This window comes from Rhinopithecus roxellana, chromosome 4, assembly GCF_007565055.1.
Source record: "Rhinopithecus roxellana isolate Shanxi Qingling chromosome 4, ASM756505v1, whole genome shotgun sequence".
NCBI lineage: Eukaryota > Metazoa > Chordata > Mammalia > Primates > Cercopithecidae > Rhinopithecus > Rhinopithecus roxellana.
The window spans coordinates 91,219,671-91,234,334 of NC_044552.1; the positions used below are offsets into that span (position 1 = coordinate 91,219,671).

Below are 14,664 nucleotides of genomic sequence, written 5' to 3' on the forward strand. Positions count from 1 at the left end.
GTGCCCTTAAAAGAAATAATCAAATGTCTAGAAAAGGAGAGCATTTTTTTTCTGTACAGAGCCAAATAAATATTTTAGGCTTTGCACGCCATATGTTCTCAGTCAAAACTACTCAACTCTGCCGTTGTAGTGCACAGGCAACCATAGACAACATATAAACAACTGAATATGCCTGTGTTTCAATAAAATTGCATTTATAAGAACAAATAAACTGGGTTTGACACACAGGCAGTAGCATGCTGAACCCTGGTTCAAAAAGCTCTTCCAGTCCATACCTATCAGACTCATCAGATAGCAAAAAGCACACTATTTCACTGTATTCTCCCTAAAGAAATTTCAGAAGATTATATGTCTAATTAATATCAAAACATGTAAAATGCTTCATAAAATATGACAAACAAATGCTTACAATCCCTATCATTTTTAAAGAAAGACTTCCTGCAAGGTTCTTTACAATGGCATAACTTTATACTGACCAAAATGTAATACAAAAACACAATGTAATGCCCCTTTTTCATTATTTTAATTTATTACTGTTTTTGAAAGAATTCTTTCAAACATAAGAAAAACCAAATTTACTTTAGGTTTTTAGAGGTGAATTTGAATATAACCATATTAAAGTTGAATGGCTAAATTAATTTTCAATTACTATTTGAAAGCAAATTACTACTGTTGGTAGGCACTTCAGCAAATATAGAGATGCCTATTTTCCACTCTGAAAATAATACTTGATAGAAGAGAAGGTAAAGGGGGAAAATTCTGATGTAAGAAGTGATCTGCAAATGCCTGAGGTAGATTAGAGTCAAGGGAAAAGAAAAGTATAAAAATGCATTGCTACATCCTGCTATTTAGCTGTTTTACAGATGACTGGGTGTATGGGTAGAGGAGAAGTAGTAGGTATAAATAGGTCTCAGTTTACAAGCAAATTCACTAAAAAGAGGAATCTATAATTGTCATAACTACGTAAAATTCACAGCTGCTCTCTTCAAAGACAGGAAAATTTCCATTTAACTTCCATTTCAAATTTTCTTATTTCAAAAGAAATTAAAAACCTTGTGAACGAATGCATACCTTCAGCCCACAGGGTAGTGTTTAATAATAAATATCATCACAATAGTGTAGTATTATGCTTAATGAATGTAGATGTTAAGGCACCTGAAAATAAAATATTTCCAAAAGTAATTTTCTCACTTAAAATAAAGCTCGAAAGCTTTGCTTTTCTCCATTCTACAGGTTACAAGAAATGATAACAAATATATAAACCTAAAGAAGTTCTTTAAACACAACATCAGATATTTTGAAGAATGAAGTGTTAAGAATAACAGATAATAAGAGTATTAGATATGCTCAGAATCTTTTAGCTTTTTTTAAATCACTATTTTAAGGGAAATTTCTCATAGACAAGCAAGTGGTTTTCTACAGATAATATAAAAAGGTATATTTAATAATCTCATACAATTATAAAAAGGCACATTTAATAATCTCTCAACATACTTAGGAAATGTCCTTGGTTTAAAATTAAAGTTATTTTATGACATTTTGCAAAATGTCAAACTGTATTTGATATATGTTGAGAACTATACTTATTCATGATGCACAAGCATATTATAACTTTGTGCTGCAACATGTCGTTTAGAAACTTTCTGAATTTGGATAAAGTCCAAATTTAACTAAACTCTTCTGTTAGAGTAAGTGAAACCACCTGAATTTCCAGTTTCCTATTAAAAGAAAAAACCAAGATTTTACTTCAAGTTCACCTATAAGCAAAATTTCCTCAATTACATATATGAAAATAAATAATACTTTATAAATTACTTACAGTAAATATCCGTCTGCCAGTTCGATCAAAAGTTACACAGTACACAGATGACAAGTGTCCAAGAATTCGTTTATGCATTTTCATGTGCTGATACACAGCAGTTGGAACAAGTCGCTCAAGTCTGTATTTCCCGTTCAGCTTCCTTGAAAACAGAGTATCCGCTACCAAGAAAAAGAAGGAAAATAAATGTAATCTGGAAATTAATTTTCTTAAATTATCACCTTTTAAGAATTCATATATTCCAATTTGTCATGTGCTGGTAAAAATAAAGATGCTTTCTGATATACACGGCTTCTAGTTAAAAGTCTTTAAAGTACTGAATAAAAACATTGTTTCACCTAAAATAAGTCAGGCACTATCATTCTCACTTTGTAAGTAGGCAAATGGAGTTAAATGACCTGTCCAAAAATCACAAAGTAAGGCATGAAGCTAGGATTAAAGCTCAGATTTCTTTACTCTCTGGCTAGCGCTCTTTAAAAACCTAAAGCATTTATATGTTATTTCCTTAAAAGCTGTCTACGAAATAGTTTTTCTTACAAAGGCACTTAAAACTGGAACCCGGTGTACTTTTCGTTAACCAGTAACACTTGAACACTCTAAATCTGACAGGCAGAATGATATTTAAAAATATCTTTGTAGCAAGTGAAGACAAAGGAATACATCATTTGCATTATTAAAAAATAATAATTAAACCTGGAATCTTGCCAAACACCTGTATAATGATTCCTTATTTAGAATCCATTAGCTTTCCCTTTCAACTCATTCATTCTAATCATCATTCAAGATTTGACTGAAGTTTATCTTCTGTCCCAAAGCTTGATACATTGACTCTAGCCGAAAATGTCCTCTTCCATCTAAATTACTACTCTACTTATTTTCTATACTGGTAACTTATGGACAAAGAAGGTGCTCAATAAATATATGTTGACTGATCTGCAGGCACATTGTTAACCTACAGATGATCTTCTAATACAGGCTTTTTTTTTTCTAACAGTGACTGCCATCTACATTGGGTAATTAGCACTAGGTTTCTCACTTGAATTCAGCCTTAAAGAAAACTAAATATATATACAAACTACTACTTAACCAAGGTACAGAGCCCAGTAATTATGCCCTAAAGTTGGTAATACATAAATATATTGGTTGTATTATAAAGAATCTCAGTATTGCTTATATTATTCACATCCAATAAATGTTTGGCTCATACTATATTTCCAGCCACTCTGCACCGCACTGCCCCCACCCCAAACCCCCAAAGAATCTTTGGGCCTGGTGAGGACATATATAGCCTTTACAGGTTCCTAAGCAATAATATTTCAAAGAATAATTACACTATGCTTGTATGTTCTTTTATCACAGCAATAATTTTATATTCTGATACAGTATTTCTCTTGCTGTTAGCATGTAAGTTCTATGCAACAATCTACTGCAACACTTGGGAATTTCTAAGACAAGGTATGACAGTCGTGAATTAGCATATTTAGGCTTAAGTTGTTTATATAACAATTTAACAGACACTCAGTAAGTTTCAATCATAGCCTTGCCCCTGATACATTTTCTTCATGCCCATGAATGGCCTGGTAAAAGACATCCTCCAATGCTTTGGCTCCAAACGTATTTAATGCAAGAATCACACAAAAACGACAGACGTCAATTTTCCTGCCAAATGAGAACTAAAATCATCTTATCCAAACACCAAGGATCATTCACATCTCAGACTCACCTGTCCGTTGTAAGAAAATAAGTGATGACATGCCACATAAACATTGACAGTATTACCAAGATGTACTTTAACTCTAACCAAATCAAAATGTCGAATTTTAGGAAACTAACAGTGTTCAGGTGTGAAAATATGATTGTTGGAAATAATATATCAAGACACGTTTCTTAATGATGATTGAGCATTAGTATATAGGTCCGAATTTTTAAGATAAATTTGTTATAAAGAAGACCATCTAAAAATCAGAGATGATGAAGCATTTTATAAGCAAAAACTACTTCTCTTAAAAGAAAATGTTACTGCTTCTTAAACACAGGTTTTACTGAATCTTTGACCTAAACTGGGATTAAATCCATTTTCATTTTGGAAGCCAATTGAAAAAAAATAATAAGAATAACCTTTTCAAAGTTACTTTACAGTCAAATTTTCAAGCAACATTTTCCAGAATTAGGTGAAATATATTTATAGCTAACACTATATTCCACAGTATCATTTGTAATGCTTAGCTACCAAGTAACTATTGGCTATCTATACTATGACTATATTCTGAAGGAAAAGGTACTTAGCAGAGTCCTGGCTCTCAAACATTTACAAACTTGTGTAACAGCACTAAAAGATGTGACATACAGAAAGAACATATGTAGATTCCCAGGTAATAAGGTGGTGGTTCAAACTTTCTAACCATAGGATTTAGAGAAGAAAATATAAGTATAGTTCAGTATTTGCACAACTGAAGAGGTTGAATGTGAGGAAGCCTTGACCATATCAAACAGGTAGATAATTTTTATAAAGACAGAAGGATGAGCTAGGACTCACATTCGATGAACTCACATTTTCTTTTATAATACCATTTGGAAAATGTCTATCTCTCCTATCAGATCTTAAGTACCTTAAAGACAAAAACTGTCTTATGTTTCTCAAACCTGAGTATAGAGCCTTTTAAATTTAAAAAGTATGTAAATAAATCTTCCTTAATAATAAGATATACAAGATGGTTCAATTTAATTTATAGTTTTATGGCAGAATGGCAAATGGCAATTATTCACTTTCTAAAGAAATTAGTACGAGACCAATTAAATTTTTGAGTAAAAAGGAAATGACTCTTCGATTATTGGAAGTCCGTAAATTTTATTAAACTAGAACATCAATTTTTAAAATGAGCATGGTTAAACAGATAAGGGGACACAAAGGGATAAATTCTTTATAGGATATTATAATTTAACCTAAAATCAAGAAGCATATATGACTTTCATTTTAAAGTACATTTATTTTTGTAAGTATAGTGATAGCAATTACTCTTAAATAAGGCTTACCAAAGCAAATCTCTACTCTTTTTTTCACTTGGCAAATTCTTTTTTATCCTCTAGGATCAGTTCAAATGCAACCTCTTCTAGGAAGATTTCAAAAGCATCCTAACTGGTTGCCCTACAACATCGCTCCTCTGTTCAAAACTGCAATGCTCTTCATTTCATTCAGAATAAACACCAACTTCCTGATACCTCAGCCTAAGACGGCCCTGTAGAAACTTGTCTCCTATTATCTCTGACCTTACCTGCTACTTCTCGCCTTGACCTGCTCCAGCCACTCCAATCTCCTGTTCTTCCAACACACCAGACATGCTCCAAACTTAGGTTTGCACTGGCTGTTCCCTCTTCACGCAGTCTTTCTCCACATATGGCTAATTCCCTTATCCCTTTCCAAGTCGTTTCTCAGATGTCTGCTACCTTCTGAATAAAGCCTAACCTAACCAGCCCACTGAAAATAGCAATACAACCCCTGCCATCACCCATAACTCCTGATCCCCTTTTATTCAGCTTTATATTTGCTCTTCATCTATCACTTATTACCAGACATATTTAATTATTTACTATATTCATTGCTTATTTCCTGCTTCCTCCTACTACAACATAATAAACTTCATATGGGCAGGATTTTATTTTGTTATCTGATTAGCCTAAGAGCTGATAATGATGGCTAGCAATTAGTAGATGACTGACACAGGTTGGTGAATTAACAAATAAACTACATATTAATAAGAATAATTAGTTTGGTGGGTACAGTGACTCACACCTGTAATCCCAGCACTTTGGGAGGCTGAGGTGGGCAAATTACTGGAGGTCAAGAGTTCCAGACCAGCCTGGCTAACATGGTGAAACCTCATTTCTACTAAAAATACAAAAATTAGCTGCCAAGGTGGTAGGCGCCTATAATCCCAGCTACATGGGAGGCTGAGGCAGCAGAAGAGCTTGAACCCGGGAGACAGAGGTTACTGTGAGGTGAGATCACGCCACTGCACTCCAGCCTGGGCAACAGAGCAAGACTCTGTCTCAAAACAACAAAAATAACAACAACAAATTAGGTTTAAGAGTTAAAAAAAAAAAGGAAGATTTAGCTCACAGATTAAAAGATTCGAAATATCTCTAAGTAGTGCTTCATTTTAACCGCCTGCTAAATGAATTTAATTGGGAAATAAGGGGGTAATGTATTCACTTAAATTTCTGAATATAGAGCATAAATGAAATAAAAATTCCAGAAATCACTGTTATCCATTTGAATAAAGTCTGAAGTCAAAAAGGAGCAAATACTGAAAAGTGTCATTTACAGCAAATCATTCAGAACAGTCTTTGAAATAAAGTATAGGTGCTCAAGTCTACAAAACTAATTAGTAGAGATGAACAAAAGGCCCACAACTTCTTAAACATCAGATGTAACTATGTGCATATTCAGCCCTTGGGTTCTCATCCATTACTTCTTTAGGTGCTAGGATAACAAGTCAAAGTCAAATTCCCCCACAAGTCATTTCTTACTTCACACCTATTTTTCAAGAATTGATTTACTTATCCAATCATAATACTAATGCAAATTTGAGAACATAAATGAAAGAAGAAAAACCCATAATTCTATTGCCTATAGCAATCAATTTTAAAATTTTGCAAAGGTTTTCCTCATAAACAGCATTTTAACAGCTATGTTGTATTCCTTAATGAAATAAGAGGTTTTAAGTCTGACAGACCTGTGTTCAAATTTGTCACTATGGAGACTTTAAGCAAGCTACTCTTTCTAAACTTTAATTTCTCCAGTTACATTATTAGAGAAACATTTCCATTTACCACAATATACCTGGCTTTCATATTATGCTGTTCTTTGACATCCCACAATTTCACAAATTTTACATAGTCAATTCTATTAATATCTTCTACTGCTTTAATATGAAGTCCTCCTACTCAGCTCAACAGTACAATAAACATCTACTTACTTTTCTTCTACTTTTTTGTGGTTTAGATTTCTCACTTAACTCTTTAATCCATCTACAATTATAATACTCATTATGAGGTCTCTAAAGATTATGTTTTTCTTCCTCAAGTAATTGACCATTTGTTCCAGTCTTTCCATTTACTGAATAATTCTTTTCTATTAAATTCTGATTACATTATCATATATACGGTTATATATATGTGTGTATTTTTTTTTCTGTGCTGGGCCACTGACATAACCGACAGTCTATTTATATGCCAATACCAAAATTTTAACCTTACATTCAATTATGTTTTAATATTTATTTGTGTATTCCTCTCGTAAGTCCACTTAAAAATGTTGTATATTGATTATTTGTTAATTTTGAAAATAAACAGAAAGTTAAAAAATTTTTGTTGGAAATGTAAATTTAACTCTACTACCAAACTGATACCTTTCTATCTAGAACATGGTGCTTTCTTCCTGTTGCTGGGCCCAAGTTTTCAATGCAGATGATTTTTTAAAAAGATAAACATAATGAAGTTACCTCATTTTCTCTCACTATATCATTTGAACCAAGTTCATAAAGAAAAAGGTAGCTGGCATAAAAGAGTATCTGCAATAACCTTAATAACTACATTTTTGAGGGCACTAGAAAAATACACGATAAAAAAAAAAAAAATCCCTGCAAGTAAGTACTATAGCAGAAATACCATTAGCTCCCTACAAAATGTTTAGGCTTTTTTCTCCTTTTGCAAAGATCTTTGTAAAATGAACACGCACACATGATAAAGCTGCAATAAATTACCCAAGATCAAAATTAACCATGGTTAAAAAAGATGACTTGGAAAAAAATGAAAATGACTATGAATTAACAAAATACAAAGGTTAGTGTTTTTTGTTATTATTGTTTTCTAACTGTTAATAACAATATAACATGCTATATAATACCTACTCCAGTGTAGGAAAGCTGTTCCCTCCTAATCAGAAATGGAGGACCACAAAAACAGTGCTTACAACTTCTGCCAACTCATGAAAGCAGAGCCCTGCTGGCAGCCTAATGAAATGCAAGGAAAAGCATGTAGCTGTAGATTCTAAAACCTGGAGAACCAATTTTTGTACAGTAGAAGAATTAAGTGAGGAGGCACAAGAATATGTAACTTGGAAGGTAACTTAGTAAAATTTGGGCCTTTTCTGAAGCATGAATCAGGGGGTACTCAGACAAGAAGCATCAGTATTTTAAGAGAAGGTTTTCATTAATTTTACTTAATTCATGTTTTTACCCTTTTTTGACTAGTTTTACTTTTTTTTTTTTTTTTTTTGAGACAGAGTCTGACTCTGTCACACAGGCTGGAGTACACCAGTGCAATCTCTGCAGCCTCCACCTCCTGGGTTCAAGCAATTCTCATGCCTTAGCCTCCTGAGTAGCTGGGTGCACAGATGTGTACCACTATGCCTAGTGTTTTTTGTATTTTTAGTAGAGACGGGGTTTTGCCATGTTGGTCAGGCCGGTCTCGAACTCCCAGCCTCAAGTGATCTGCCCGCCTTAACTTTCCAAAGTATTGGCATTACAGGCATAAGCCACCATGGCTGGTCTTGACTAGTTTTATACTGTGATTCTAATTAAAGAAAACACTTGGAAGGAAAGCTCCCAGGTTTTCTGTAAATAAAATGCAAAAGTAATCAAAATTTCTAATTAACAACTACAGAAATGATTCCTAAATTAATAAAAGAGAGTAAATTCTAAATAATCAGTACTAGGTTTCATTTTAATCTCCACAACCTGTATTAATAAAGGTTTTGGCTTGCAACATACACAATTAATAACTATCACTGTAAAACAAGAGTTTGGAACTCTGACACAAAACTTGAGTGAACTATAAAAATGCTGATAAAAACTTAAGAGTACATGAAAACAAATTCCAAACTGATTTACCCATACACGCCATCTCCAATTTCAGAAGATAATTAGATTTTCCAAGAAAATAATGCTATATTCATGACTGGACATCAGAGAGCAATGTCTGTAAAAGTGACCTTCCAAGTTCATCAGTCCATTAAAAGTCCAAATAGTTGTTTATATATGGTGTTGGTGATTTCAGAATTTCTATCAGATAAATGCATTGTGTGGCATAAAGTAATAAGGCATAAAATTACTTGAAATGTTATTCATTTTAGAGATCTATGAAAATGTTCTAATGAAAAGGAAATATGAGTGAGGGTTACAAAAAAATTGCTAATCATAATTTTCTAACAGAAGTTATGCTAAAGCCAGGCATCAAACACTTGAGAAAATGGCTACAAAGGAAGAGGAAAGCAACAAATGTTTAGAGTTATGAGAGGTTTTTACTAGGACTTCAAGAATCTGATGATAAAAAAAGTCTTATCTGCTGCAATTAATGATGTGGGTATAAATGTCACAATACAGTACACAACGAGGAGAGGAAAAAGGCTACAGAACACTCTTATGTAGCAAGTTTAGAGAATAACAGCTAGTATTTACTGAGTGTTTTACTACATGCCAGGCACTATTCAAAGTATTTTACATATATTCTCATTTAATCCTCACCAATCCTTTGAGGTGGGTACTTCTATTATCCCCAATAAGCAGATATTCCTTACCAATAAGGAAACTAAAGGATAAAATGTAATTTACTAGAGGTGGAGTCCAGGTTTAAACTCAGGCAGTCTGGTGCCAAAGACTATACCCTTAACTATTACATGCTGCCTATGTAGATCAATGTTAGAAAAGAAAGACTGAAAGAAAACATGCCAAAGTATGTATAGCAGATAAGGAGTGAGACTGATTAATTTTTGAGCTGTTCTGTTTTCTAAACTTTCACCATTGAACATATGTTCATTCTAATTTTTTGTAACTCAATCTACCTCAAGGAATTCAAAAAAGCAATATGAAAACGCTAAAATATCTAAAGAGATTAGCTTAAATTCAAAGACTGACAAAAATAAACCTAGAGATAAAGATGCGAGGAATTTAAATTTATTTAATCATAAAAAAGAAACACTAATGCCTAAGCATATTACAGTATATGAATGCATATTATACTACAGAGAATGACAATTGCGTATTTGAAAATGGACTGAAAAAACGGTATGCTATAAAGGAAGAATTCACATCAGTTTTGATTTGCAAGTTGTAAGATAATATTACGAAGCAGGCCATCAATTTCGTTTGTAAGTTTTATTTGTGTAATCTTTTCCATTGAATTTTTAAACTAAAAGAAAAACATGTCAAAGATAGTTTAGGTTCAATTTTATTTAGGAGGGAATCGTATAAGGAGGAATGTTTAATTCACTATAGAGTCACAACGGAAAGACCCGTTACTATCACAGGTATCAAGGAAGTAATGACAACCAAATACTCATAAATCGAGGGCCAGAGATAATTCTGGGAAATTATTCAATACACGTCGGTTTACTTCTGCAGGACCATTTGATCTCTACATCATACTGTACCAGCAAGTAGCAACCAACCAACATCGAAACAGGACAAATAAATCACCATAATAGTAACTATAATGAATGACAGTTCCAACTTCAGTTCAAGTACAAAGAACCGGGCTGCAACATAAAAAGGTAATTCTGTAGTCACCTTTTTGTCTACAAAAAAAGGAGGGCAGGTAACTGGGAATAGAAGAGTAAGGGGAAATAGTCACCTGAGCAACATAGCACCCACGAGAGCTTCTCTCTTTGCTTTAATACTATAACTAAAATAATCAGTATGCACAGCAGCTACTTTCCAGATCTCTAGATATTCAATTTTGGTGTTTAGCTGCACCTCCTGTTTGAAACATATTATGTTTTTAAAATTTAGCAGATACCATAAAGATGAATAATGTCTGAAAAGGAAAACCCAAATACTAAACTGAAATAAAATACAGAAAATGAAAAGATGATTCCAAGAGTTCAGCAAAAACTTTCATGAACCAACGACATAAAGAGCACTAATAAAAAGGGTAGATATGATAATTAGGAATAGTATTTAATCTTCTTCCTATTTTACTTCCTGGAAACCAGTTTGATGCTACTTCAAGTAGAAAACACACAATGACCTAATGTTTTCGGTTTTAAATATTTTTAAATGTTTATAGTTATTTTAATAACAATTTTTCTTTTAAATAAACATTTTTTAAGTTAGGTGGGTCTTTTTAATGTCAAACATTTTAATCACTCAATTTTGAGTCAACAAACATTTATAGAGCACCTATATGAGCCAAATATGGGCTAGAGGATATAAGAGGGAAAAAGAAAAGACATAGTACTTACCCTCATGGAGATTGCAGTCTAGCAAGGAAGAAAGACATGAAATAAGGACTTACAACAATGTTAAGTGTTATCAAATAGAAGGTATAGGGAAATCTTGAAATCTATAGCAAAGGGTTCTAATCACATTGGGGGTGGGGGGTGGATATCTGGGAGTCTGGGAAAACTTCTCTGAAAAACTGACATTTAAATTAAGACCTGAAAAATGAACAGCCACAGAATGCTGATGGGAGCGGAGCATATTCCAGGTTGAGGAAACAGCATATGCAATAGTCTGAGGCTGGAAAAAGCACAGCATTCAAGCAACATAAAGAAGTCAGGATTGACTTGCACACAGAGCACAGAAAGGGCAAGTGTCAAGAGAAGAGACGAGAAGGTAGGGGGGTGGACTATATAGAATGCTTTCTAAGCTATGTTAGGTATTTTGGACTAAATTCCAGCAATTATGAGTTGAAGTTTTGAGGGAGAAGAGTGCAGTAACACACATAGTAAGATTTATTTTGGGATAATTCATTGTAGTTTTCTCTTGACCACAATGAGAATGAATTGGAAAGGATATAACTAAAAGCAAAAGCTAACTTTGTAAAAGAAATCAAAGGGCTCTGAAAACAGAATTTCATTTTAGAAAAAAATTAATCATCTTGACACCAAAATTATCAACACTTTCTCAAAGAATTAAATACCTTATCTCATAAGTATCTATCTGACACTACATAAAAATTGAAAGAACACACCACATTTCATTGTGTCTAGAGTTCAAATACTGAGGCAAAATTCAAACAACTGCTATTCCCAAATCAACAAATGGACAGAGCTGACACATTAACACATAATTTCACAGAGAAGGCAAAAAGGTGCTATATAAATGTGACATAAAGTTAAAAGCATAAGGTCTGAGGTACATGCATACATACACACACAAAAACAGAGATATAATGTCATTGGTTACTGCTCTTCTAAGCTTCAGTTTCGTCATTAATAAAGTAGGATCAGCTGAGTATGGTGGCTCACACCTGTAATCCCAGTACTTTGAGAGACCGAGGTAGGTGGATTACTTGAGGTCAGGAGTTCGAGATCAGCCTAGCCAACATGGTGAAACATTGTCTCTATTAAAAATACAAAAATTAGCCAGGTGTGCTGGTGCATGCCTGCAGTCCCAGCTACTTGAGAGGTTGAGGCAGGAGAATGGCTTGAACCTGGGAGGAGGAGGTTGGAGTAGGCCGAGATTGCACCACTGCACTTCAGCTTGGGCAACAGAGCGAGACTCAATCTCCAAAAAAATTAAATTAAATTAAATTAAAAATGTAGGGTTATCTTAAAGAGTTGCTATACAAAACAGACGAGACAAAATGTTTTGCAAACTCAAAGGTATTTTATACTAACATCGATATGGACTGTCCCTAAATAATCAAATCTTCATGTGTCATAAAAGTTAATTTAACTGAACAGTTTTTGTTTACTTTTTAAAAGACTTTTGTTGGAGACCAATTTTCCCCCTGAGGCTTCCTAATGGAGCCGAACAAATTATTCCTTTGTTTATAAAAATACCTATTCAGCCCGATCTGATCATGGACTTCCCAGGTCCAAAAGATGTCTGGGAAAACACTGAAATATGTAACTTCAAAGGATCCCTGAAGAAATTCAAAACAGTCATGACCTTATGAGAAAATAATATCATAATTTGCTTCACCTACACAGATATGAATATTTAACAAAATCAAACCCAATAATCACTCTGGAAAAATAGGTGATACAAACTAAAAGGGAAAATGGCTAGTGATTCCTAATTACAACTGGAATTGCTTGCCAGATGTTTTACACAAAGTGGAGGGGATATCCCTCATCACATCTATAACCTAAAACCAAATGTTATCCTATTAGTTACAGAAGAAATTAAAACACAACTAGCTACAAAAGCAACAATTTAAACTCACCTAAGGGAGTTTCATTTCTTCAAAGTTCCGCCCCCTTTATTTGTCAACCATTAATTTGAAAAGAAATTTAAGCAGAAGAAAAAATATATATATATATTTTATACATGTGATACTTTCGTATAAGGAACATTATTTCCCTAAAAAAAAAAAAAGCCAATACACCTTGAAAGTCTCTCACAGCTAATCTGTTTTTAAGAGGCAAAAAAAGGGAGGAAATAGAAAGGCAAGGGAGGGGGCTAGGGAGAAAATAGTTAATAAAACAACAAAAACTGTGTCAAACAGAAATATGAAGATCATTCAGGGAAAACACTAAAAAACAAAGACCAAGACAAAAAAGAATATAACTGAGTCAACGATCATTGAACAAAAAAAAGCATAAAACCTTTATAAGACTAAAATTATGACTAGAAAAATATAAGAAAATGAGCTCTAAAAATAAAAATGGTTACTGAGAAACAATAGGTTAAAATAAACATATTTAAATAAGTGATGAGTAGATATCTAAGTAGGAATAAAGTATGGATTGAGTAAGAAAATGGAAAGAAAAAACACTGAATACAACATATTAGAAAAAGATAAATGAACAGGAAAAAAACCCCACATATTATATCCTATAATTTGCTGAATTATATGTAACTGTTAACTTATATATTAAAATTATGTAATCTCACATATTTGTAATATAAAAATCATTGTAATAATTATGTAAGAAATATGAGGAAAAATATAAACCTAAGAGTCTAAGAAAAAAAAAACCTCGATTGAATAAATTTATGAAATTACCAGCTACAGAGTAATTCAAACACAATATTGGAAATATGGCAAAATACAGCACAAGGTGAGAAAGAAGAATCTTCTCTACAAAGATTTGCATCTAGCTTTAAGTGACTCTTTGCTATCTTTATTCAAACTAGTTTTCTCAGAGAATCACAAATTGTAAATGTAGACAAGATTTAAGACTTTTTTTTTTTTTTAATGCAAACGCTTCTTAGCATTAATTGGATGTCTGGGTAGTAAAGCTATTTTTCAAGGCAAAGTTTTTTCCTTACACTCAAATATGTCTAAGAATCAGGATTCTCAAAACTCCTTATCCTCACCCAAAACTGCAGAACTTAATAGGAACCCTCCACAAACAAGTAAAATAAAATAATGGAAATACCTAGGCAAAACACCAAAAAAAGATGACAAATGAAAGACCTAGAGGTAAGAAGTTTACTTTGCTAACATGTCAAATGTAAGAAAAATGCAAACAAAGCATCAGCAAAAACTGCTTTAATTTAATGTATTACAATCTTTTTCACAAGATAAACATGTATTAAAACAATTTCCAAATTTAACCTTAAAAATCTCTTTAATGTATTTAGGTCTCTTCTTTCCTATCTCCCCTTACCCATGCACATTTATTACTGAAGTATAAGCAAATATAGAATAAACTATATCTTAAAACAGGCATAATGTGGGTATGGAGGTAAGAGAAAGGACAATACCAAAGATCCGCTAATACCTTCGGAAGTAAATGCTGCTATGCCAAGTACACACTCACATCTCTCTACCGCAATAAAAGAATCACAAGCTAGTAATAATAACAGATCAGTGGGATCTTTTGTCTTTGCTTTTGTAAACAGTATTAAAGGAGGTTCTAGAGCACTGGAAGGCAGCGGACCACTTTGGGTCTC

General features: G+C 33.1%; 1 protein-coding gene across 3 annotated transcripts in view; it reads right to left on the reverse strand.

The window, feature by feature from the left end:
• Positions 1–14,664, reverse strand: part of PHIP (pleckstrin homology domain interacting protein) — a 146,037-nt gene that overhangs the window by 108,133 nt on the left and 23,240 nt on the right. For all 3 annotated transcript variants that reach the window (XM_030929652.1, XM_030929653.1, XM_030929654.1), the window contains one exon: positions 1,820–1,980. In XM_030929652.1, coding sequence (XP_030785512.1) covers positions 1,820–1,980 — 161 coding nt within the window. The remainder of the gene's footprint in view (positions 1–1,819; positions 1,981–14,664) is intronic.